Source organism: Vidua chalybeata, chromosome 1, assembly GCF_026979565.1.
Source record: "Vidua chalybeata isolate OUT-0048 chromosome 1, bVidCha1 merged haplotype, whole genome shotgun sequence".
Lineage (NCBI taxonomy): Eukaryota > Metazoa > Chordata > Aves > Passeriformes > Viduidae > Vidua > Vidua chalybeata.
In genome coordinates this window covers 35,881,040-35,906,224 of record NC_071530.1, presented here as the reverse complement: position 1 = coordinate 35,906,224, position 25,185 = coordinate 35,881,040, and the positions used below count along the sequence as shown (strand labels likewise).

At 35.2% G+C, this 25,185-nt stretch overlaps 1 protein-coding gene across 6 annotated transcripts in view; it reads left to right on the top strand.

Annotated features, from left to right (window-relative positions):
• Positions 1-25,185, top strand: part of TBC1D5 (TBC1 domain family member 5) — a 318,166-nt gene that overhangs the window by 235,831 nt on the left and 57,150 nt on the right. For all 6 annotated transcript variants that reach the window (XM_053967563.1, XM_053967571.1, XM_053967579.1 and 3 more), the window contains 3 exons: positions 2,479-2,621; positions 8,461-8,567; positions 23,546-23,631. In XM_053967563.1, coding sequence (XP_053823538.1) covers positions 2,479-2,621; positions 8,461-8,567; positions 23,546-23,631 — 336 coding nt within the window. The remainder of the gene's footprint in view (positions 1-2,478; positions 2,622-8,460; positions 8,568-23,545; positions 23,632-25,185) is intronic.

Below are 25,185 nucleotides of genomic sequence, written 5' to 3'. Positions count from 1 at the left end.
TTTCAGTGTGGACACTTAGTTAAGGAATTAAGATTTTTTTTTATGAATATAAAAGCTGAGTGAAGTCCTGCATATGGCAGCATGGTTCATAGGCAATAGGGCCCTCGGTTTATAGATGCTGTGAGCTAAACGTTGCTGAAAAAAATAAGAGAGCATTAAGTATATATGCATTTACAACAGTATGAATTGCTTACTCTCTTTAAGACAGGAAGGTTCAAATAATTAACCGCAATATTATGGTTGCAAAAGGAAGTCCAGTTGTTCTTCAGCAGTCTACATCTGTGAAACGTGATACCTCTGGGGAATGAGATTTAATTTTCCCAGGAGAAAATATAAAAGCAGAAGAAAAAAAAGGAATGACTTCTGCTTGAGCAGAATAAACCTGCATCTACAAACGATTAACACTGCATAATGAAGTAGTAAAGAAGCAAAAGAGATTTCTAATAAAGGACTAATAACAAATCCCATTACACCATGGTGTATTTTTTCCCTTGAAGTGTATTATACTCTTAGCAAGGCTTTTGAATGAGACTTGGGTAGTTGCAAGCAAAGTCAGCTCAAATGCTTCAAGCTTTGCTGAGATTTCTTGCCTAACAGTTTGTGTAGCTGAAAAGTTGTGGTTTTACAGGTGGGAGGAGTTGCTACTGCAGGTAATGGGCTTCACACAGAGTCTGAGTAGTGTTTGTGCCACCCTAGGGCAATAGTCTCCTGTAGGCTGGGCACTGCAGGGTAATGTGCCACTATGGCAAAACCCCTTAGGTAGAATAGACATGGTATTAAATGCACCAGCTAAGCCTTGCTTTTGTGTAACAGTTCTGTTTTCTTTTTCTGAGGTCCCAAAATAAGTCCTCATAGGAAAGGGGTTTGATCAGAGAGGGAAATACAGAGTTTTTGTTTTGTTGTAGCAAATATTGGGACTTCTGTAATTACTGTACTAACATAAAAAGTTACAAAACCATATAGCATAAATGTTTGATATGAGAATGAAATGATGCTGTCCTTTGAAATAATGTATTTTCAGTTTTAAAATGGAACATATCTCGCAAGGAAAAGATTCTATGTAGTGATCCCTAAATCTGTACGTGGTTATTTTTGTGGATTGTACATATGGTTCCAGTGGCATTGGGAATAAAAGTTTTGAGAACACAACCTTCACTCACAACAGTCCCTTTGAATTTCTTTTTTAAGAGACTGTCATTTTGTGCAGATTGTTACTATCTTCAAAGCTTGTGCTAGACTGGCATGCTGGAGTAAGTTTGTCCAGTATTTTCTTTATACGGGAATCAGAAAAAAAAAGCCAATAACAAAACGCTGGATGCCTTAAGCCAACAATGAGTTCTGGAACAAAAGTGGTTAAACATGAATTCTTACGAGTGAAACTAATCTTGAAGAAGAAATTTCTAGTTGCCTTTTTAGAAATTTTTGTGAGTTTTAAAGAATGACTTAATTTGCTTAGCAGAAATTTGCAATCAATCTTTTCTTGCCACTGAATAAACAGATTCCACATGCGTAGCTATTTGCATATCCCAGCTAAAAATGTAATTCATTATTTTTAAGTCCATTTCGTAATAACTATTTCAGGATTAATGTTACTAACTATTCTTTAGCTCATTCAAATGTGACCTTAGATAATCCTACCTAAAAAGATACAAAGCTAGTGGGTCTGTTCTGGAATAGGGAAGAGAAGTGACTTTCCTGAGGTCAGCAAGTAAGTCAGTGTAAGAGTCAGAACTAGAAATGAGAAAACTAGAGAAACAGTTTTCTTCTTCTGCATCTCAAGCTTCCAGCCTCAAGCAAATATTGCATTTAATATAACAAATTTTCACATTTTGCTAGGTATGAAAACGGCACAGAGATAAATAGGAATTAACAGTATAGCCTACTTGGAGATTATCACTAAATCTGGTAAAGATGTAAATTAGATTTAATGAAAATAGCATCCATAGCATATTTTATATGGAGTTGCAAACACTGTCATCCATAACAGGGAGAAAACCCCTTCACAGTAACTGTGACCTGGTCCATTTTAGTTGCTGTTTGGCATCTGCTTCTGAACTGGCTTTCGCTTAACTGGGCTTTTCAGGGCTTCTCACAAACCATTGGCTTCAACCTCCTGGTTTTGCTGTTCCAGGCCATTCTTGCATAACATTTTCTCCCCTTCATCTTAGGTCACTATCACATTAAATGCTCAAAAATGTGGTAGATGGGATTGATGTATTTTGTCCTTTGAGGGTCACCCACATAATAATATTCGTCAGGGAAGCTTCTACAGTCTCTAATGCATAATTTCTTTGATGTAGATGCAGTAACATTTCCACAAATACAATTAGTTAAGTCTTTATCACAGATCTTGACACTTAGCAGAATTTTCTGATAAAATGTTTAGGACTGTAGCTGATCCTGGAATATATGTCCTGACTTTACCATACTTAGTAAAATTTGAAAAATACAAATCATAACTTTTCCCCTTTTTTTCAGGCGATGGGTAAGGCTCCTGTTTGGACGTGAATTCCCTCTTCAGGATCTTCTGGTTGTCTGGGATGCTCTGTTTGCTGACAGTATCACCCTGAATTTAGTTGACTACATTTTTGTAGCCATGTTACTGTATATCAGAGATGCCTGTAAGTATCAGCTATCTTACATTTTTTTTTTAAGGAATGCAAGCCTATTCTTTGAAAGGAGACCTTAAAAAGGCTAAATTTCATTATGACTTTTTTAACATATTGAAAATCTTTCCAAATACTAGGAGAGGAGCTATTTATTATGAGAAATGGCCTCCTGTATTTATGAAACAAATTGTATCTTGGAGTTAAATGCAGGTTTGTTTTGTGAGTAGTTCTGTGTTTTTACTTGGAGTGCAGATTTTATGTGCTCTAAGTGATACAGGCAAGTATAGAGCTCCACCTTCCGACAAAGCTCATGAATTGAGTAAAGCTTCCCTGTGACACTTGAAATATTTTTATGCTGTTCCCCTGTGAGAAAGGAGAAAATGCACAAGACAATGGCTCACATTTTTTTAAGAGATATCATGAATAAAACACACAGATGAGTAGCAGTTACTGAATATGTTTAATCTGTGCAAGAGGGGCATCTTAAAAAGATTATAATTTATTTTATTTCGGTTCAGTACACCTGAAATTTGTGGACAGCTAAATTCTTATAATTTAGTGATGATCAATAATATTAAGTTGGGACAAACAAGCAATCAAGAAAATTTTGTTAGCTTATATAATTTTAAATGGGAGGAGAAAGATACTTAATGATAATAGAGGCATTTATTTATGTCCTATCAGATTCTGCAAAAAATTCTGTATGCAACTGATGCAACAAAGTATGCATTTCACAGCAAGATGTATGGCTGTCATTAAGTATATGAGTTCTATAGCAAGTTATTCAGAGTTAAATATATACCATCTGTAAGCTTCAGGTTATAACAAGGTCACATATTTGACATAATTTTGTATTCTAGGACAGAGGAAGTTTTCAACATCTGTGGTTCCTATTTTAGGGCCCAGTCTTGAAAATATAATGTGGTACTTTACACGTACATGTTGTTCCACTGCCTGCCTTCATGTGTTTTTTAATTACTTTTTAATAAACATGCAGAATATAGAGCTACCTTTCATTCCTCTCAAAAAACTGGATGTTTAATTCTGGTCAGAGGTTTCAAAATTAATGGCAATATTTCCGGATGATCTGATTCCAGGTCATTATGTTTTGCAGTCTAAATCTTGCTTCTTTATATTCAGTAAACTGAAGTAACTTAAAATTTTTGGTAGAGATATGTTCTGAAGAGGCATGTAAGAAAGTTTCGTAGCATCAATATTTTATTTTGTGTCATTGCTTACCTTTAAAAAAAAGCAGCACATTAGAACTGTGCTTCTAAGAAGCCTCTCTCTTCTTGGGGAGGGAAAGTTGTTCTGGCTTTGTTTTCTTTTGATTTGTTCTGCTGAGGTACAAGTATCAATATGACTTAACTAAAATGTGAGCTGAAAATGTGTTCCAGGCTTTTGTATGAAATCAATCTCCCTCTTTTCCTTGAACTTCCCAGGCTTAGTAGATAGAGTAGTAAATAGCTTTGCAGTGAAGTACATTTACCCAAATGAGAGGCAAAGTCATCTCATCAGGACAGCTAATAATTCATATTTTGATTGTTTCTGTAATAAGTAACTTCTTATTCTACAGCTGGACCTAGTTAGTTACTCTAAGCATAATAGAAAGGGGAAGCAAAATAAGCCATAAATACTGTAAAGTTGAATCTATTTTTCCAAAGTAAATCTCAAACCATAACAATTTCCACAGTTCTTGATTACATGAAAAACCTTTTGTTATATATCTGTAACAGAAAGTTTTCTGGTTTTCCTCATGTTTTTTATTGCTGATAATATTTGAGCTTTGAACAGAGTTCAAAGTTGTAGTAATTTTAAAAACATTTTCAAATAAAGTAAGTTTATAAAAGCTTCTCTTTATTTGGTGAAAGGAAACATAAGCTCAAAACATCCAATGGTGATAATCATCTTTAAATAAACCATCGGGAAATTTTTAGTTTAGAAACTTTGAAACGATAAGAACAATAATAAAGCTCCTGTGATATTATGTTATGAAAATGTCAAATATAAGCAATTATAATAATACAGTACTCAAAGCATTTGAAAGTTTAGATATTGTGCGGATTCTTTTAAAACAACACATTTGGGGATGGGTGAAAGTTGCTGGTTTGAGAATTGACGAATTCTTTTTCTGTGCTCTATTATGATGTTCTCAAGGACATGATTTTGAGAAACTATTATTTCTGCTATATTTCTCATTTTTATTTTAGTTTTGAAATCCTCTGTTGCTCAAACAATATATTATGCAAGGAGAAGGGAACATTTAGATTATCAGATTATTGCTTATATATTTTAGAGATTACAGATACATAATCATATACACAGCCATTCTGTAAACTGCTCTGTTCAGTTTTACATCTGTATCCAAGCAGATCTTTGTCTCTGGAGCGATAATCCTCACATGCCAAGCGTAGGGTTGTGTACCAGTGTAGCTGTAATTTTAATAAATTATTTCCTGTGTTTCTTTGGAAAAATTCTTGCAAAAATTTTTTTGTTTGTTTGTTTGTTTTTTGCTTTTTTTTTTAATCAATCAAATCAGAAGCATGAGTATTTGCTTCTGTTTCACTAGTGTGAGTATACATGCAGTTGTTGATGAAATCAGAATGGAGGGAAGGATGTGATGAAAAATAGATATATTTTATCTACTTCCTTCCAAGGAAGGCAAGAATGAACAAACCTGGAAGACCTGTGTATATTTTGCATAGTAAATTAATACCATTATTGCACAAGGAGCTAATTTTGACTGATCAATATTAGAATAAGTGTATTTTTATCTTGCTTCCACTTGAGGAGTAGGTATGGCCATTGTTAGAATTTAGTTTTTCATCTCTAAAAGCACTGTGAATATTTTGAGAGAAATAAAGGTGCCATAGCTGCTTCTTAGAGGAACTGATTAGTTATTTTTGTGATAGTGCAAGATGTTAATTTGTCTTTGTTTAACTCAGTTTAGGGGTTACTGAGGAGAATCTGGCCATGTGTAGAGCAGCAGGGGGGAGTAATCCCACCCTTCCAGGGTTATGAACTAATCTACATACAGGATCAGTGACATCAAATATTAAACTTTTAAGAAATTAAATGTATCAGAAAATCTGGACTTTTTTGAGGACAGTACTCTGAATTTTCAGGTTGTCCATGACATTACTGCTGTTTGTATCCAGGGGTGGTTATTGGGCCAACAGAGAAAGTTCGGTCTCTTCTACAGGAGACGGGAGAAGGCAATTTGATGTTCCTCTGGGCACTGAATTACAATATTAATAAAACGAAAGTAAGATTGTTTTCTCTGTGGAGAGGAGTTTCTCTCCTCCTTTCCCTAGAAATGTCAGTAGCATTCTTCTTTGGGGAAGTGAGAACTTGTGATTCACATTAGAAGTTGGATCCAGATGTGACTGTCACTAAGCCAATGAGAGAAGGAAAAGCACAGCTGAAGAACCACCAAGCTTTTTACAAGGCAGCTGGACACACCAGCTACTGCTGAGACTGGATATTTGTATTTCACAGCATCTCCTTCCAGAAACTTCACCCTATAGATGATTCTTAGAAATCCATTTAACACCAATAGGCATATTCAGTTTTGTTTTACTGCTGTTTACCTATAATTTTTAAGAAAACTGCCCCTCTTTTGTATAATATTACACATTTTGTCCTGAAGAGATAAGAATCATAGAATGGTTTGGGTTTGGAAGGGATCTTCAAGGATCATCTAGACCAATCCCCTGGCATGGGCAGAGACATATTCTACTAGACCAGATTGCTCAAAGCCCCATCCAACCTGACCTGGAACACATCCAGGGGCATCCACAACATTTACGGGCAACCTGTGCCAGTGATTCACCACCCTCACAGTAAAGAATTTCTTCCATATGTCCAATCTAAATCTACCCTCTTTCAATTTAAATATGTGGGGGTAAAAAAAAAAAAACCCATATATAAAAGTTAGCAGGTCTTCCCTTTAAAGTGCTGGAATTTTTTTAACTTTCTGGATGATAAGGGTTTTTTTTTGTCAGGGGTCAAGTCTGCACCATTAAAAGAAATTAGTTTTTTTAATATTTAGTTTTCTCTGTATCTGTGAGACAGCAAAGAACTCTTCCAGGAAAAATAAAGAAAATATATTTTTAATCCATTTTACATTGCAGAATAGAACACATACTTATTTCTTCAAAGGAGAAGCACATTGGTGTTACTGTCTATCATTTATAAAACTATTTAGCATTTAATATCAATATTCACTGTTTTTATTTGCTTTAGTAAAAAGGTATCGTGATCACAACCGCATCTCAGTATCTTAAATTTGATTTACGTAGGAGAGTTTGATTGGCTATGTTCTGTGTGGTGCTGTGTTATACTCTGAAAGAACTCTGACAGAGGCCATTGTATTGTGTTCATTATGCCAGCTTTGTGACTTCGAGAAGAAAAAGCAGGTACCTGAATATGAACAAGAAAAACAAAGGGTAGGAAAAAGAACAGGCAGAATAGATAAAGAATGAGTAGGATAAGTGAGTGCTTTACAAATGAAAGCAGATGTATGAAATTACAAGCTGTCGGATCAGCAACGGAAATGAAGATGATAAAGTGGTTCCTTACACAGATTATAATTATTCATTTTGCCCAGTCCTGCATCTTTTCCCCATAATCCTCTTGTTGAGGGAGGTAAGGTGCAGGAGGATATGAGGCTTATTCACATGAAAGAAAAAAAAGTAAACCATTTAAATTTCTCTGTCTGCAAAACTGTCCTTTATTTTGCTTTTTATTGATTCAAAATAGTCTTGTATTTGCAATATCCCGATTAATTAAAGGTATTTCTTACTACAGCTAAAGTTCTCAGCATAGTAAAGTTTGTTAGAAATTTATTTACAATTGCTATTGTTGGAGGCTGTCTTTATGTTGCAGAGTGGAGGCATCATTAACAGGCATTGCTTTGACAGCTGTGGCAGATGGATTGCCTGGATTTAGATGGTGCAAAAGAAATGAAGTAGTTTACATAGACCTGCTTGAAAAGATGTCTTTAATAATTGCACTCATAATTAGATTGATTTGGGAAGGAAAGAAAAAAACCCAGATGACAACAACAAGCAAAAAGCCACAGAGTATGCTTACATAGATTCAGATAAAATCAAACAGATTAGAACAAAATTATAAAGTTTAGCAAAGCATGCTGAAAATTTTCTGAATAAGTGATAAGTGAAAAAATCTAAGCAAGTTAATGGTGTACTATATTTTTTAGTATTTATGAAAGTAAAATCTAATCTTTTCCCTTTTTTCCTGTATTTCCTGAATATTTTGTGAATGAATAATTTTATGTATGCATAGGTATCTGAGTGTGTGTGTATATATGTAAATATATATTTAAGAACAACATAAAAAATATTTCAGCAAAAACTCATCAGAGTGAGGCAAACTTATCATAAAGCCATAAATGCAAATGATCACATTTCAATTTAGATGTCTGTGGAGGAGTGTCTGAAACGTCCATGTCGATTTTGCAGCACAGGACTAGTTTTTCAAGCTCTGCTGATGGTGTTGCCCTGAGCTCCACTGACTTGGGCAGGCTTTGAATTGAGGCAGAATTGAAATCTGAATGTGGAGCTAGCATAAATGTCTACAACATAAAGAGTTTTAGAGCTCTTCTTATTTATACTAAACCAAGTGTAGTCACAAGGCTTGATTATATCTATCTCCTTTTACTCTGAGCACTGCTTGAGTTCTGAGACACCATGTAGGAAAAGACAGCCAAATCTGAGCTGTAATGAATTTACTGGAAAAAGTACTGATTTGGAATATCAAAGTAACACAGTAATATTTTTTCTCTCTCTCTCTCTCTCTCCCCCCCCTTTTATTTTCATTTTCATTCTAGTGATTTCAAGTAATTATCAGACCTGTTTGGGACTTCTGATGCATTATCCACCTGTTGGAGATGTTCACTCCCTTATCCTAAGAGCACTTTTTCTCCGAGATCCAAAGGTGAGGTGCTCGCTCTGTTAATACAGGAAATAAATCACTGTAATTAAATGTTCTAAATGCTATGAAGTTAATAACAACCTACATTTTGGAAACTAAATGGTAGTTTCAAGTTTCTTCTCACCTGACAAAAGAGCTGAAGGAAAGAGTTGGAAACAGAGTAGAAACAAGTTCCTTCACTCTTTAAAGGATACTTTAAAGGACACTTTGCTAAAGTTATCCAGGAGCTCTAGTAACTGCAGATGTGCTCTTTAGAATAACTTTGCTTGGTTTTCTGCACAGACATCTTTTAGGATAAAGTATACTTTTCAGGGAAACAGTAATGTTACTATTTAAAACCTAGTAAGCTGTATAGAAAGCATCATGCAATTTCATCTGAAAGACCTTTGTCATGGGATTTCTGGGATTAATCACTGTTAATCCTTAAAGCACGACCCCTGCCCAATATATAATGGTTATGTGATGGTTTTTGATTAAAACCAAGAGTTTGATGTTACAGTCTGTAAAGATTCACATGTACAAAATGTATAAATTCATAAATTCATTCCACATATTACTAGCATGCAGTTTCTGATGTACTCATCTATTTAAAAAATAAAGAAAACCTCTTCCTGTTTTAGAATGGCATGTGTATATGTGTGGGTATAATATACAGGAGACACTGTATAGTGGATAAAGTGCTTGAGATTCAGCTGTACACAGTAATCTGTGCTTACTCAGATCTCTGGCAGATAGCAGAATTGTGCTGCTGGTTTTGAACTGTCTTTGTACATGTCCCATTAGTAGGTTGCCAGTGTAAATTCTGATTTCCCTCATCTTCTTGATGCACAACATCTTTGAAAGCAAAAAATTCATCACTTCTGCACTCTGACTGCCTTCTGCAAAATTTCATTCAGTACCAGTGTTTACACTTTCATGGATTAAGAAAAAAGTTGTCTCTTTGTTTTTCTCTATCAGTTTTTTGCAGAAATCTGGATCCTTATAACTGTTTTTTTTAATTCCTCTCAAGCACAAAGATTTCTTTCATGATGAGAAGTAAAAGTGTATCATCTTTTCAGTGTGTAAGAAAGTTTCTAACGTTAGATCTCAGGAATCTTTCTTGAGATTTTGGCAGCAGTCTGTGAAATCCAATTGCCCAGCATTTATTTATGTACTTTCATAGCAAAACAAGATAGAAATATATTTTAGAAGAAAGATACAAAGGGAGAGAAAATTTGCTCAGTTATTCATCTGAATTCAATATGTAATCTGTCATTTATTGAAGAGATATGTTAAACAATAAAGTGATTACTAATTATTCAGCTGTCCTCTGAAATATGCTAGGCAGCTTACAAGATATCCTGTCAGCTGAAGGGGACAAAAATTAACCACCAACTTACCACAAAGAGGCTTAATCACTATTCCACTTCTTATGCTCTTGTCTCCAACAGAATGAAGTTGTCAGGCTCATAAGGCCTTGTTGTCATACTGATTAACATTCTTAGGTGGGCCTTGAACACCTTTCAGATAAATACTGGATGTAGTTGTGTAGCTCTTTGGTCAGGTGAATCAGTACTTGAAACTCTTTGATTCAAAGAGTGGTAGTTGTTTTGTCAATTTAAATATTATAAAATCCAATTGTTTCTAATTTCTGAGCTGTACTTTTTTGCTTGGTAAATACTCTGAATGTTGAGATGGTCTGATTTCCAGAAAATGAATAGCCTAAGGGACTTGCAGCCACCTCTAATTTTACACTGGGTCTTTGTGTTGAGGCTGCATAAAAAGATCAGGACTTCTTACAGTAAGGAAATAAAACCATTCTAAAGGATCCTTCTAAAACTAAAAAATAGCTCATGGTCTGAGAAATAAATGTATTTTAAATGTTTTTACCTGAGTAGCTGTTTCTTACCTTTTCTTAAGTGTGACTTTAAGTTTCACTTAGGTGTCTGTAAGCATATGTTTGTTCAGTCTCTTTTTTCCATATATCTGAAATAGAAGTCTTGGTGTTCTGTAAGACCTAAGTACAAACAATTCCAAGTCTGTCAACATTTTCCATTAAAAGAAATGAAAGGAAAGGTTCAACAAGGCATTATGGATGCTGTACGAGTCTAAAGTCAGTGCACAGATTATATAGGAAAAAAGTGGGGAAATTATGATACTTTGGTTGGGTTTTTTTTTTTTGTTTTTTTTTTTTTTTTTTTTTTTTTTTTTTTTTTTTTGTAGTTTTTTTTTTTAATTTATTTATTTTTGCTAGTTGCATAGAAATAATTCAGTTTGCCCTTATTCCCTGTGCAGATAAAAGGAGATTGGAAGAAATGACAAAGAGATTTTAGTCTGTAGAGCAACTTGTAAGAGGTGATTAACAAATTCAGTGCTTAATTATTTTTCTTCCTTGTTTGATGTTTTCCTGTGCATTTCTCCATCACAAGCTTCTACTTTCTGATAGAAAATTATATTTGGTTCAGTGCAATTTTATCTCTCCTTATCCAGGGCTGAGTTTTTCTGCGTGGCATTTCTTCCAAGATTTTGCTTGGGTTTTAATATGTGAAATCAGGGAACTCTTCTCTGGGAGACTTTTGCATGGTCTAGTGGGTTATTTCATTATTTGTTGAACATACCAAGAATGTTTAGTGTTGTTCCAAATATCTGAGAGAGGCTTGCTCTCTGCTTGAAACTTTAAATCTCAGCTGGACAAGAAATTCAGTTTAGAAGTCGTGGCCAATTGCAAACAGGAATCCACCTCTTGCAGGTTTGCTTATATATATGTTGTCTTCCATATTATTTTTACAGCTAGGAAAATACCAAGTCATCTTACAGAGCAGAGGTTGTGGGGTATTTGGACTAAGAAAGGTTGGAGGTAGATGGATAAAACTGAAAGGTTCTTAAGGAACAATCTTGTCATAAATGGTGAAGTTGTTATCAGATATTAAACCTGATACAGCTTTTCCAATTCTGGCCATAACCTGGGTTTGTATATCTAAAAACATCTATATTTTTTTCTCTTTCCTTGCTCTGACATAACAGGTATTTCCTTCCTACTTTTTGTCATGTAGTCTATCAGGAGAGCTAAACTCTGGCTTGATGAACCTGTTGCATTTTGTTTGCCTCTTTTCACTGCAGTCATCACCAAGAGAGCAATGTCTAAATGTCAGAAGCAAGCTGTACTTAAAAGGTGGGGGGCGTTTTTTTCTTAAAGATGGACAAGTACAATTTCCTGACCTTTTGTGAAATCAAGCCTTACCAGAAGCCTTAGCATTATCCAGTATTAACAATAATATGAAAAGTAATTAGTACTTGCCATTAACCTAAATCTTGCAGCAGCTCTCCTCTTCACTTTGGGAACCCCAGTTGGCAGTTGAGATGAGAGAACATTTTAGATACCACATCCCTGATATTTTTCAGTGCCACAGAAGAGAAATACACATCTCTGTAATAGCTGAAAACAAGTTAATGCACCTGTCTCTGAGGGAGGGCCTGAGAGATACTAATTTTACAGGCATGAGTATGGATCAATGCAGAATAATTGAATTTCAGCCTTTTCTGCAGTTGGCTAGCTCCACTTCTTAGGAAAACGTGGAATGAAAAGCTCAAATCAGTGTTGTTGTCTTTGCATAGGGTGATAAAGTTAACCTGTTTAGCAGAGTATTTGTTTCACATTTCTAATCTTTGAACAGATAATTGCCTCAATTATTTATATTAAAGTAACTTCTATGCATTTGCAATCTTTCTGAATATAAAAGTAGAGCTTCTTATGGAAGAATGGGCTATTAAAATTGTGTATATGTGAAATGAAAAATAAGGGAAGGTTCTTTTATGTATATCCAAAAACATTTACTGAAGGTGTGTGTCTGCATATTTAATACACCACGAGTGGCTCACTTTCTTCAGTTTTTTTCCCTTATCAAAACCATTGAGCACTGTTAATTTTCACAGCAAAGGCAGCAAAATTAAGAAGTAGAGATATGGAGATAGGGCACTGGAAAAATATAAAGTGATTAAAAAACATAGTTCTAACTAGAGTTGTTCAAATAAAAAAAAAAAATTAAAAAACCCAATTAGAAACAAAAGTCATAGAAAATGTGAACATATTGTGTTCCTTAAATAACCAGATGTTCTTTCCTTCCTGAAGGCAGCCAGGGCTAGGAATAAAAGGTTTAAAACTATTGTTTTAAGTTAACTGTGAATTTTGAAAATCTGTTTTCACCCTTTAGCAAATAAAATTCTAATACAGCAACATAAGCAAAGTAATTTTCATCTTTGGGTGTTCTTATTTGTATGTTGTTCAATGTTGAAGTGTTAACCTTATCACAGTGACTTATTAGAAAACTAAAACACTACATAGAATACTACAGTTTTGCACCGCATACTAAGAACCTGACAACTGTCCTTTGTCTGAAAGCTTACTGTATTTGTTCTTAATTTTTATGTAAAACAAGTTTGCTTTCAGATATTTTAGCATAGTGAGTTGTCCCATTCATTGAGCAAGCTAGTTAGGAGCTTAATTCAGTCGAAACAGCTACCAATTAAAAAACAAAAGAAAAAAAGAATGTGCTTGGTTGATGGAAAATAATTTGTTACTTATACTAATAATATTATAGCTACTGCTGCTGATATTTTCTCAACATTGTATTTTCGCTATTTGCTGACATTGAAAGTGGCTATATATTAATATTAAATTCTAGCTAAATCCATGGAGAAGAATACATGACATTTCAAAGAAGTTGTATTAGTTTGTCACGACTGAAATTGCAGATACTGCCAAAAAACTTAAGCAATAAAATATGGTCATGATCACTCATATAAGGAATAGTTGGAAAAACCTGCATTCTAGCTTTTAACACTATTCACTATCTAAGCAATGAGTAACAAGGGGAAAACACATTGCTGAAATTTTGAACCAAACTCTTTGTACGTTTATTTTCAGCTGAATTTTCTTCTTAAGTAGCTGCCACCGTCTCCTAGTTTTCTCCAAGCTGGTTTCATGTGCCTGAAAGGCTGTTGAGTTTCACTTTCTTCTTCTTCAGATAAATTCTTTTCTATACACTCATTAACTGAGGTGCCGCTGCAGAGCTGCAACTGTCCTTTGAACGCTGCCGTTATGTCAGTATTGTTGTCTTGCCGTTTGTGGCAGGAGAAAAGCAGGTTTGGGGTTGTTTTGTTTGTTTGTTAGCATTGTGTGTGCAATCTGGCATTAATTACCTCTCTTTAATGACCAGGTTTCAGCCAATCAGAAGTTGGGATCTGGCACTGCTCCGGCATTAGCAGCTCATTAATTTGTACCTCCACGCAGAGGTACTGCTGGGGTGCAGGTCCACTTCGTTACAGGGGTACCAGCAAGGGGGAGGGAGACTCTCAACAAACATTTTTGCTTTTTAGTTTTGATCATGAAGAATGTGACTGATACTTCAGGAGCAATAATACATTTTGGGGGGGGGGGGGGTTTAGGTGCATGAAACATAAATTATCAGGATGCTGGGATAATGGATATCCCAGTGATCCCAGTGCAGTATGAGCTGCCTGTACTTTAAGTAAGGAGAGTTGTCTGACTGAATAAGGTCACCTGTACTTTAAAGAAGAGTTACCTTTACAGGTACCTTTACAGGATATTATTGATAAAGGAGATTAGGTTTTCCAGAAAAGCTAACTATAGATCTGTTTATCTGGAAGAAAAGGACTTAGGAGAAACAAAAAATAAAGGCATTTACTTTTAGTGATTCACAGAGAACTTCTATTTGCCTTAATTTCTGAAAGTTTAAGATCTTGCATATGCAATGCAAGGTAGATAGATTTTTATGGACAAATATGTGGCACCATTCTCAACTTGACCTCTGCTTTTTTAACCACATTCAATTCCTTGTACTATACTCAAGCATTTTGATGTTCTAACATTCCTGTTTGCAAATACAGTGAAGTTAAATGTAATCTAAACACCTCACTTCAAATAAATCAATGTTTTTTTTCTGTAACTGCATGCTAAGCTTTCATGGTGAAAAGCTTAGCATGAAAAAGCATGAAAAGCTTTCATAAGCTATCATGGTGACCATGATATTAACTTACTCTTTGTTTATGTTCTTGTTCTTAAAATGAGAAACTTATATTTTCCAATGAAATAGTCTATGCTTTGTTTTAAGAATTATTGATTTAAATATTCAGTTATTGTGTTTCATTAATAGAATAAGGTATGACAGGCGGCTAAGAGTTTAATGATAAATTACTTGGAATAACCATGTTGCCATAGTACCACATAAAAATAGTAAGTGTACCATGAATTAAAAATCCGCTTCATTTTTGTACATTTGTTTCAACACCTTCTTTCCCCATGCACCTATGCATTTTAGAATACAAAAAGCTACGTGATCAATACTTGTGATAGAAGAGCTTTGTTATCTCTCTCAAAGTTCATTGCAATCTCTTCACTGGTACATTAACCATTTAATCAACCCACTCCCATAAAATAGTCGTTCTCAATATATCCTGTATGTCACAAGCAGTATTTTCAGGAAAAAAACTTGCAAAGTGGTTGGTTAGTCATCTAGTCATGGCTTCTCAAATGAGAAACCTTTCGATGTCCTTCTCATTCTGCAGCACCATATGCAAGACAGTAGTCATCACTCGAAGGAGAAAGCTGATCTTTTGGATTGCCAATGGCAACGCAGTTCCCAAGTGTTGCTCTCTCCTTAGTGTTGCACACACAGGCCAGTTGTGTGGGTAAGAATCACAAACACTGTATCCATCTAAGCTGAACAACCATTACATTTAAATTAATAGGAAAACAGTGGGAAATAATATGGAATAAAGCAAAGCTTCCAGAACAGTGGCACCTCCTATAGTAAAGCTATGCCACAGGTAAGGCTTTGGTGAAGAAGCAAAGGACTTGTCCCAGTTCTGTGTGGGGCCATGCAAGACAGTGCTGCAGTCCCCTGCTGGTAGCAAGAGCAGAACCCAGCAAGGTGACTTCGTCCTCATTGCCCATCTTGTGTGGCCCAGCAGGAGGGAGAGCCACTGGCCTCCTTAAGGGCAGGAAGGAGTGGGTGCTGTGGCTGCTTATTTCTGCGAGGGTCAGGAGGTGCAGAGTCTTTCAGAGGAAATGGCTAAAGGTTAGTTAGGAACTACTCTTTCTACTTTTGGCTAACATTTGACAGCAAGTCTCCAAGACAAGATGGACCAGAAAGTTCTCATTAGAAGACAGAATTTTTAAATTCTGTTCCTTCTATTTGAGAAGGTTGACATCCTCAGTAGCAAAGTAAAAGCAATTCTGATTGTACTTGCTGCTAAAGCAAGAAGCTGAAGCATTTTAAGCTCTTAATTACTTTAGCTACTAATAAAACTTATTGCTTGTGAATTTCTTAGGGCTGTTTCTTTCAGCTGATAGGTTTACTTCTGTTTAATATGTCATTTAAGGCTTCTGACCCTCTCCTAAAAAAGTAATAATGTTATTTATAAAATTGCAGTTATAAAATGTATTTAATAGTGTTAGAGTGAGGTGATTATGGTTCTTCTTATGTGAACCTGACAATTCAATTAAACATTTCTAGTTTGCAAGGGAGTTTATCAAAAGGAAGCATTTAAAACACTTAAAGCAGTTTGATTCTACCTAATCAAAACTTCTCCATGTCATAATTTATTTACTAAAATTTGCAAAACACAAACTGTGAGTTATATAAAAGTTGATTCATAACCTTTCAATAATATGTGAAAATTAACTTTTGAATCATATCCAATCTATTATGATGGAATTTGAGTTCAGACTCTTCTGATAGAAATGTAGATATACTGCTTGTGTACCTATGTATTTTATAGTAAATATTAGTGTATCAATTGTAATGAAGGCTATTGGAGTACATTTGTATTGGGAAGTGCTTCTCTGAAAGAGCAAAATACTGTCAAGATAGAACTGAGAATGGTATTTTTTTTTTTCCTTTACTGTAACTTTTTATGGAAAATTAGGTTTGGAGATGTTATGTCTTTGGTCCTTTGTCTTTTTATGGAGCAGTAGTGATCAAAATGGCTCTCTAGGATAATTCCTCATGATTGGACTCCTAAATGAAAGGAGTTGCTTGTCCCGCAGCACCAGGCCCTTAGCTTCCCTCTGTGTTTCACAAGACTTGGATGTCCTATTCCTTTCAGTATGGTGTGTGCATGGGGCTCTGTGAAGAAGCTTTTTTCATTCCCCTGGGGACCTTTTTCAAGTGGTTTATGTAGCACATTACATGCAGAACGTGAATTATTCTGTTTCTTCTCCTTGTAGTGAAAATAACCACATAGCACCTTAAAATGTTCTTGTTTTTCCCTGATATGTGAGATTTGTACAAGCATGTATCTGGAGAAGATGTAATGCTGTAAGTGTGCTTACCAAGGGGTGTATAAGTATAAGCTTCGGATAACTGCATTACTCATAAAGCCATCAGTGAGTTATGCAGGTTGTCCAAAACGAGTGCCAATAAAACCATAATGTGGTAGCTTTTCTGTACATAAAGATGTCATATTTTAAATCTCATAATTTGGAGCATTCCAGGGTTTAAAGCAAGGCTTGCTGTGTGTTCCCTTCAAAAGCCTGGAGCTTTCCTCCACAATGTTGTAAAACTCCTGTTCCTAACTGTGCGAGGCTGCAAGATGCCAGAGCATAAATCTGTCACGGGGTAGAGCTGAACACTGTCAGATTTATACCTTACTGTTTAGTTAATTTACTTCTTAAAACCAAGGGTTCAGCTGAAAAATAGGCAACTAAATTAAGAGGCAGATTTAAAAGGTACTTAAGCGATTCTGTTGATGCAAGATGGGGATTTTACACAGGTTATGAACTTGAACATTGGCAGGTCAGAGTCTTTTTGTCTAGAATATCAATAAAAGCTGATTTGGTAGGAATTGATCTACCTGTTAAAATGCAATACGCTGTAATACTATAAATGAAAATAAAAAAAAGGCTTCCCAAGCAGTTAGGACAAGAAGCCAAAATACACAACTAGAAATTTCTTTCAGTCAAGTCACTGAAGCATTTTTAAATCTCACTTGTTATTTTTTTTCAGTTCTTCATCTCTTGTCATAGAATGCCCATGTGAGAGAAAGCATGTGTGTATGAAGTTAAAAACAGACCATAACGCACAGTATTTAAAATATCTTCCTGGTGTCTCAAATTTCTAGTTGCCAGGGGAATGGAGGATTGTCACATAACAAAACTGGAGATAATTTATTTCAGCCTAATCAGAGTTCAGGGGTCTTCCATTCTTGACCCAATTAACTGAATTTTCTTTCCTTTTCTGTTTTTTCTGGGAAATTTTGTTGCTTGGGGGGAAGAAAAAAAAATTCCTTCATTTTCTTGAGAAACAATTAAATACGATAATTCTTCATGCTGTTATTGCATTGTAAATAACAAGGTCTGTGATTGAGACCCTTAGCATCTTCTGAAAAATGTAAACAGGAAGCATTATTCCCAGTTTGAGGATTATGGCATTCCTTTGCCAACACCAATATTAGTGCATGGATCTCCTGACTCCTGCGATTAAAGGAAGTTCTTTATTAGTTCTGTGCAGTGTATCCTTCTTATTTGTGCTGCTTTCATACACAGGGTTGACAGACTATCAATCTATGTTTTAGATGGTATTTTGCTCTTGGCCTTGAACCACTTTTGAATTGGCAATAGTACCTTACATTATATAATGTCTCGCTGGGTTTTTTCATTCTAATAACTCAGTGGTTCATAGGTGAATAAAATACCTTTTGTGCTCCAGCAGGATGTTTGCTGCAGAAGGTATAATAAGGGAAGAGGAGAATTAGCAGGTGAAAAGAAAGGTTTATTTGTTTGGGGAATAGTTTTTTTCTTTTTCACTTTGGGTGCTTTGGAGTTTGGGGTGGTTTGGTTGTTTAGTATACAAAATACTGCGATATGCTTCTGTAATGTTAAGCCTTTGCTTATACTGTATAAGTGTGTTCATGTGGGGTGGAGATAGCTGCCTGAACAAAATAAAAAGAGGAAAGGTGAAATTCTCTCTCAAGTTATTAGCTAATAATTAGTAAATACATCACATTAATTATTAGTGCCTAATGGAAAACCTGCTGCTGAACTAAACAAACTGTATCCTTTATCCACATCTCAGCTGCTATATTTCAGCTCTGTTCCCAGTCAAAATTTTTGCCATGTTTATGTCATCTTTAATGAAAAAAGTACCATAGATGATCTAGCAGGAAAAGGTCAGCCTTTCCTTACCTCTCAGCCCTGCTTGAATTTCGGGTCACATAATCCTCCGACTTTCATTAGAAACAAATGAAAGGGAAAAAAATAGAATTTTAATACAAAAATTTCTTAGGCAGTACAAGAATTATGAAGAAATCCAGTATTGCCATGTCAGCTGACAAGGGGAAAAAGGAGAAAATTAGCTCCCTAAAAATAATTTTTTTAATAAGTAGGACAACATTCCATCATGATCCTCCTCTTCTTTTTACATATGTTTGGTTCAGTCTGGGTTTTGATTTAGGCTTAAAATATTAGTAGTTTAGGGGAAAAAACAATAAATATTTGGCAGCATTTGGATAATATATTGGCAAAAATTAGTTTTAAAACATTCCATTTGACACTAGTGAGATGATTATTTTGGTCAGCCTATTGTGCCTGGATGTAGAATTCACTGCTGCTATTTTGTTCGATTTTTCTCTGTTGCATTGAGGTTCTCTAGTTTCAGATACAATCTATTAAGTGGAGTATTTTTTTAGTAGCTGAGGTTTTCCCACCTGCCTACCCTAAAACACCTGCAACATATGTTTGTGTAACCCTGCAATGCTTTGTGGTTTGGGCCTTGAGAAATTCCCCCAGAGCTTTTTGCTTATAAACAGCTGAGCAATTCATTTCTCTGATGACAAGTGTTTTTCCTTTGGCATTGAGGCAATAGCATGTTTGTTAAAATACGTCTCTTTTTTGTTAGATATATTGAAAATCTTTTTTCATTCTTGTCTCTTATTCTGAACCTTCAGATTTTGTGCAAAATTGTCTTTTTTTCCCCTCGTTAATAAAACTAAAAAGGGAGAAAACAAAATACCTTAACAAAGAAAAGTGTTATTGAGATTTCCTCCACTTGCACCTGCATGTAAACTTTTAAACATGCTGTGTATTCAGGGGTGAGATACCAGGTGCATTGTAGAACAGCCTGTGACTTCTGTCACACACGAATATGCTTTGCTATATCCTGTCTATTCCGTGGGTAATGTGATGTGATGAGTCTCCAGAGGCCAGGGAGGAAAAGGGGTTTACTTGGGAATTTGAGCATATGGAGCAGGATGCTTAGCTGGTAGGAGCTGCTTTTCAGCAGTTTGTGCAGGTTTAGGGGATCAGCTGCATTCAGTGTGATTCTGACCACAGCATCAGACCCTGGGCTAGAAAAAGTGCAGCTGTGGGTATAAGTTAGCTCAGCCCCATGGCCCTGGAAGAGGATAAAGGCAAATAGAAAGTCCCCAAGAACCTCCTGGCAGCTGTGGGAATTGGAGTGGGTTAGTCTGGGGGTGGCTGGGACTACACAGGAGGACAGGGAGGGCACTTCAGCAGGCAAATGAGCTGGGGACAAGGGGATCTTTTAGGCAAGGAAAGGCTCAGAAGCAGGAGTGCCTCAGAGGTATCTGAAACATTTTCAGGCTTTTTTTCCCTTTGGACTTTGACTATTACGTTTTGAAGAAACAAAGTCCAAAATCACATCCATTTCTATGTGCTTCTATGTGTGAATTTCATACATTGTCCTTTTAAAAGCATAAACTGGGCATTTTATACCAGTTGAAACTATGTTCACTCTAAATAGATATTAAGATTAGAAGAACTGTAAATCCAGCAGACTACTCCTAGAAAATGGTTGTGGGAAAGGGAAGGGTTCTAGTATTGTCATAGACAGCTTTTCTCTCATTTCTGCTCTCTCTTTCTCTTTCCTTATTAGGGGAAAACCATATATGTGTTAATCTGTATAATTCCCTCAGCCATTACACAATTCCTTGGAGGGATTCAACAAACTATAAGTTTGGAGGACTGATTTCACTGTCATTTTGACATTATCCTTTTAAGAAAAAAAAATTATTTTATCCAAGTTAGTAACAACATAATGTACATAAATTGAAAAAGAAAAGAAATAACTTTGGTTATTTAAGTAATGAAAAATACAAATTGGATCTTTCTAAATGGCACTGTGTAGGAAAAACTGGTTGCTGTGAATATTTTAAGCAACAGAGGTATGCTTTTTGTAAATAAATTTAGTCCTTAGTTCTGATACACAGGTTGCAATTTAGAGGACAGCTCAAATTGAATGCTTAGAGAGGGGAATTACTTTAAAATTCTTAAGGAACAAGCATTGTAATGGTGTAGGTTTTCTGTTCTGCATTTTACATTTAATTTACTGAAATGGTTGAAAAGAATGCAAAACTTAAAGGACAACCACAGTGACATAAAGATCATAATCTTCAAAATAATGTATTTTTTACTGTTTGATTTTCAGTTTTCAAAAGTATTTAAATTTTCTGTGGTGATACTTCACAGATACTTGTCTGCTAACATATATATCAGGTTAGGTTTTTTTAAATACTGAAAAGTTTTGAGAGGATATCTCAATGATGCTACAAAAGAAGTCGCAGTAGTAACCCTTGGCATTTACTATATTGCATTTCTAATGTTTTTTCAAAGAATTTTTTTTCACTGCATGTAATAGTACTTTAAACTGCTTCTTCCTTTGATACCTTTAAACCTCACAGGAATTTAAATAGGCTCCTGTGAAAGTAATGCTTGAGCCTCATTCATATGTTCGAGTTAGATGTTATTCCTATTAATGGCTTTAAGTGCTTAGATAGTAGATCAGCTTTTCGTGCCTTCAATTGCTTGTCATTTCTGCATAAATATGTTTCAAGATACTGTTCCACATGATCTTTTCCTCTTGTTTTGGTTTTGTGTTTTTATTTAATTCAGAAGCAATGTGTAATAATCTTTTCTATTATTTATTGGGTGGTGAAAAAGAAATTTCAATGTTTTTGATAACTGTCAATGTATACTGAGTTATTGGAAGCAAATTGCAAATCTGGCTAGCACCTGGTAATTTGTACTTTACAAAAAGCTGTCTTATGGCTTAGAAGTGCCCATTATTTTAACCATCTCTTACTCTTCAACCTTACCCTTCAAAACATCTAAAGAAAGAAGTTACTTAATTCATAGGAGAAAAGTTACACTGTTTGATTACTCAGACAGAAGTCTCAGAACCATCAGTTATCCTCATCATGTCAGTTTGGATTTGATTATCATAGAAATGTATTGAATTACCAAACTGGAGCAATAGTAACTAAAGCTGATTCATTGTTATTGCTGTCAGTTGATGAGGACTGACTTTCAAGCTCTATGAATCGTTTGAGTTATTCAAACATTGTTTTTATAACAGGAGATGTAAAATGTAGAACAGCCATTACAGTGTGGGTGGTAGGATAGATGAGAATTTTTTTTATGTTTATCTAATAGCTTTTAGTCACTTCATTTTTAATGAACATTACAAACATATATGTTTAAAATGTTTATTGTGTTTCCAAAGAAATGAGACATTTCATACAAGATTAAATCTAACTGCAGGAAACAATCTGGAAATTCCCACCCTTAAATATGCTTCCAGAAATCACCCTGGCCTTTGGTATCTACCAATTCTATAAAATTTTCTTCCCTCCTTTTATGCTCATGCAATGTTTTTGTCTTTGAAATTCAAGTGCTGTATCCTCCTCCAGAAACAAGATTTTGAAGGAAGGTGGGCTATCTGTAGGTACGTGGAAAATGAGAGGATAAGACTGCAGATACTCCAGTCTGTAATGAAATCTGAAGAGCAAATATACCATGTGAAACTGAAACACCTGAAGACTGACTTTCAAAAATATAATGTCCTCTCACCTGTGAGCAACGGTTTTGGAAAGGTCAATACAAGGTTCACTAAAACTGTATTTACTACTAGCAGGACTTACAGAATATAAGGCAACAGCCAAAAAATTATTAAACCTTTGTAGCAAGCACTTAGAAAGTATTTACATCTCTTTTATGCAATATATCAGGTCACTATGCAGAAATTTTTTACCACTTTACCATTTTCTCTTGCACTAGAAATTATTTAAGCCACTTCTCATTATATAATTTTTTTTAAAGAGCCTCTCTGTACCGCTCTGTTATTTCATTTCCATCTGCATGCAAATTTTTTTACTTAAAAATATTTAGTTGTCCCTCCAAATAGTGTCCTTTAGGAGGATGCATGTATTCGATCAAGATACTTTATGCATATACTGCAGTCTATGCTTAATGTTCAGTGGATTCTTAGATCCCAAAAGGATGATTTCAGGACTACTGAAGGCAGCATATTCCATGAAAGAGTTTCATTATATCAGAAGTGGAGAATAACAAGTGGATTCTGGTTTCAATATTAATTATATACACTTCATTATAGGACAACAGTTCTTTATTCATGGCCTCAGTTTTCAGTACGGTGAAATTTAGAGAGGAAAAATGGGCTCTGTGTGCCATCTAGTGGGATTGGTTCAGGTTGTCTCACTAAAATTAATTCTTTGCCTAACAGGGATACAGCTAGTGATGTATTCAGTTAAAAATAATTGCTATAGTTTCTCCGTACTATTGCCATTTTCTTTAAAAGCATAGCACTTTAGCTTGGAGGTAGTCAAATTTCATACCTGACCTGCAGAAAGAAATCATATCAGTATCTGTTCTTGTCCAAGAATTATTGATTTAATTAGGAATGCTACCACTACAGCAAACAGCCTCATCACCATGTGGAAGAATACTGATTTCTGTGAGCATGGAATGGACTTACAGGTAGAATTTGGTATTATGTTAAGTATTTTAAGTCTTCACTTTAATGTAAATGACATTACTGCCTTGAAAAACCAAGACCTCAGGAAAAGAAATTTTTCTGTAAGTTTCTAATCCTCTTTAATGAATGTATTTCATGTCTCTGCTTAAAATCTCCCAGAAAATTACAATGAAGTACTCTTTTATTTTTTAGCGAAATCCAAGACCAGTGACTCACCAGTTCCAACAAAATTTAGATTATTACAAAGCACGTGGAGCAGACTTGATGAACAAAACCCGGTAAGCTATTTCTAAATATATGTTCACCAAACTAAGACCTTACATAAACAAAATGTTTCAGAAGTCACATTTATCCTAAACAGGAATTACATAAGCGTTATTGTAGAAGCGTTTATTTCAAATCTGTCCCTTGACTATTATTACATTTAAAAATTTTAGTTTTTACTTGTAGTGTTGCAGTCACTCGCTGGCATAATTTTAAGGGAGGCTGAGGACACTTTTACACAGTGACATGTAAGAACAGAGTAAAACATTGCCAGTGTGAGTTCTGTAGCTGAACTAACTCTGATAATGCACCTAATTGCAATTGGAAGTATCCATGTACCAGAAGCTAAGTTAAATGAATGTAAATCTAGTTTGAAGTAATTTTTACAAACTTTACCTCCCATCTTTTAGAAGTGATTGTATCAATAATGCCAAAATTCCTCATTAAGGCTATGTTACTTGGGTGGCCACAAGGTGGGTGCCAATGGCTGGTGGCTGCAGGTGAGTCCAGCACAAGGCATAATGCTTCAGTTGTCACAGGCACTTTCTTGGGTTACATGTGGCCCCAGCAGTATCCTCTGCCTGCTGATTCATGGGAACTTGCTGGCTTTTAGACTTTTGTGTCTGTCACATTCTGTTGAAATCAGCTACATTAAAAGCCAACTAAAATTAAAATGGAGTCATCCGAGAAGGTTTTAGAAAGGGACAAAGAAGGAGAAATTAAAGTTAAGTAGAGTGACTGCAAAACCATCTTTTTCTTTATAAATCAGGCTTTAAAGCTGAGGACAACTGTCAAAAATTACTGCATTTTATTGCATTTTCTTAATGTTTTTACTTATTCTTTTGAAAAACTATCTGCAGTGTTGCCTAAACTGGAAAAATAAGTTGTTTGAAGTTTCAAAAAGAAAGATTTCAAGGATTTTGAAAAAACAAGTAAATCATAAAGCCCAAACAAGAATGACACCTGCCGGAAACCTAAATTGCAAGAAGAAAAAAGTGACTCAATCTATGTAGGAATATAAATTAATTGCACACATATACTCAGACTACACACCAAATGAGATAGGAAGTTGTTTAGAATCATTCAGATAGAAGAAAATCTGGGATAAATTCATCTCAAGACGGGAATGCTTAGAGTAGGTCAAATGTGGTAAAGCTGTTTAAGATTGGACTAGGGAGAGAACTGGAAGATGTAACATTAGGAAATGTTTCTGCAGTGAGCAGAGATGGATTAAATCAACTACCAGGTCTATTTCATCTTTAATTCCACAGGCTCAGTGATATGTTTAAAATACCTTGACAATCTCCAATATATATTGCTTATTTTATCACATATAAAACGTTTTAATCAGTCATATTCATCTATTTGTCTCTCATCTCTTGTAATGATTACTTACTGAAAAGAGGAATGCCTTTGAATAAGGCCTGCTTAAAACAAAGCATTTCCATCTTAGCAGAAAACTGCAGAGATTGAATCATCTTCCTACTGCTAGTTTAAAAATACACCATTCACAGTCAAGGTCAATGATGCTTATTGTGATAAAACAAAATTGTTTGCTTCGTGGATGG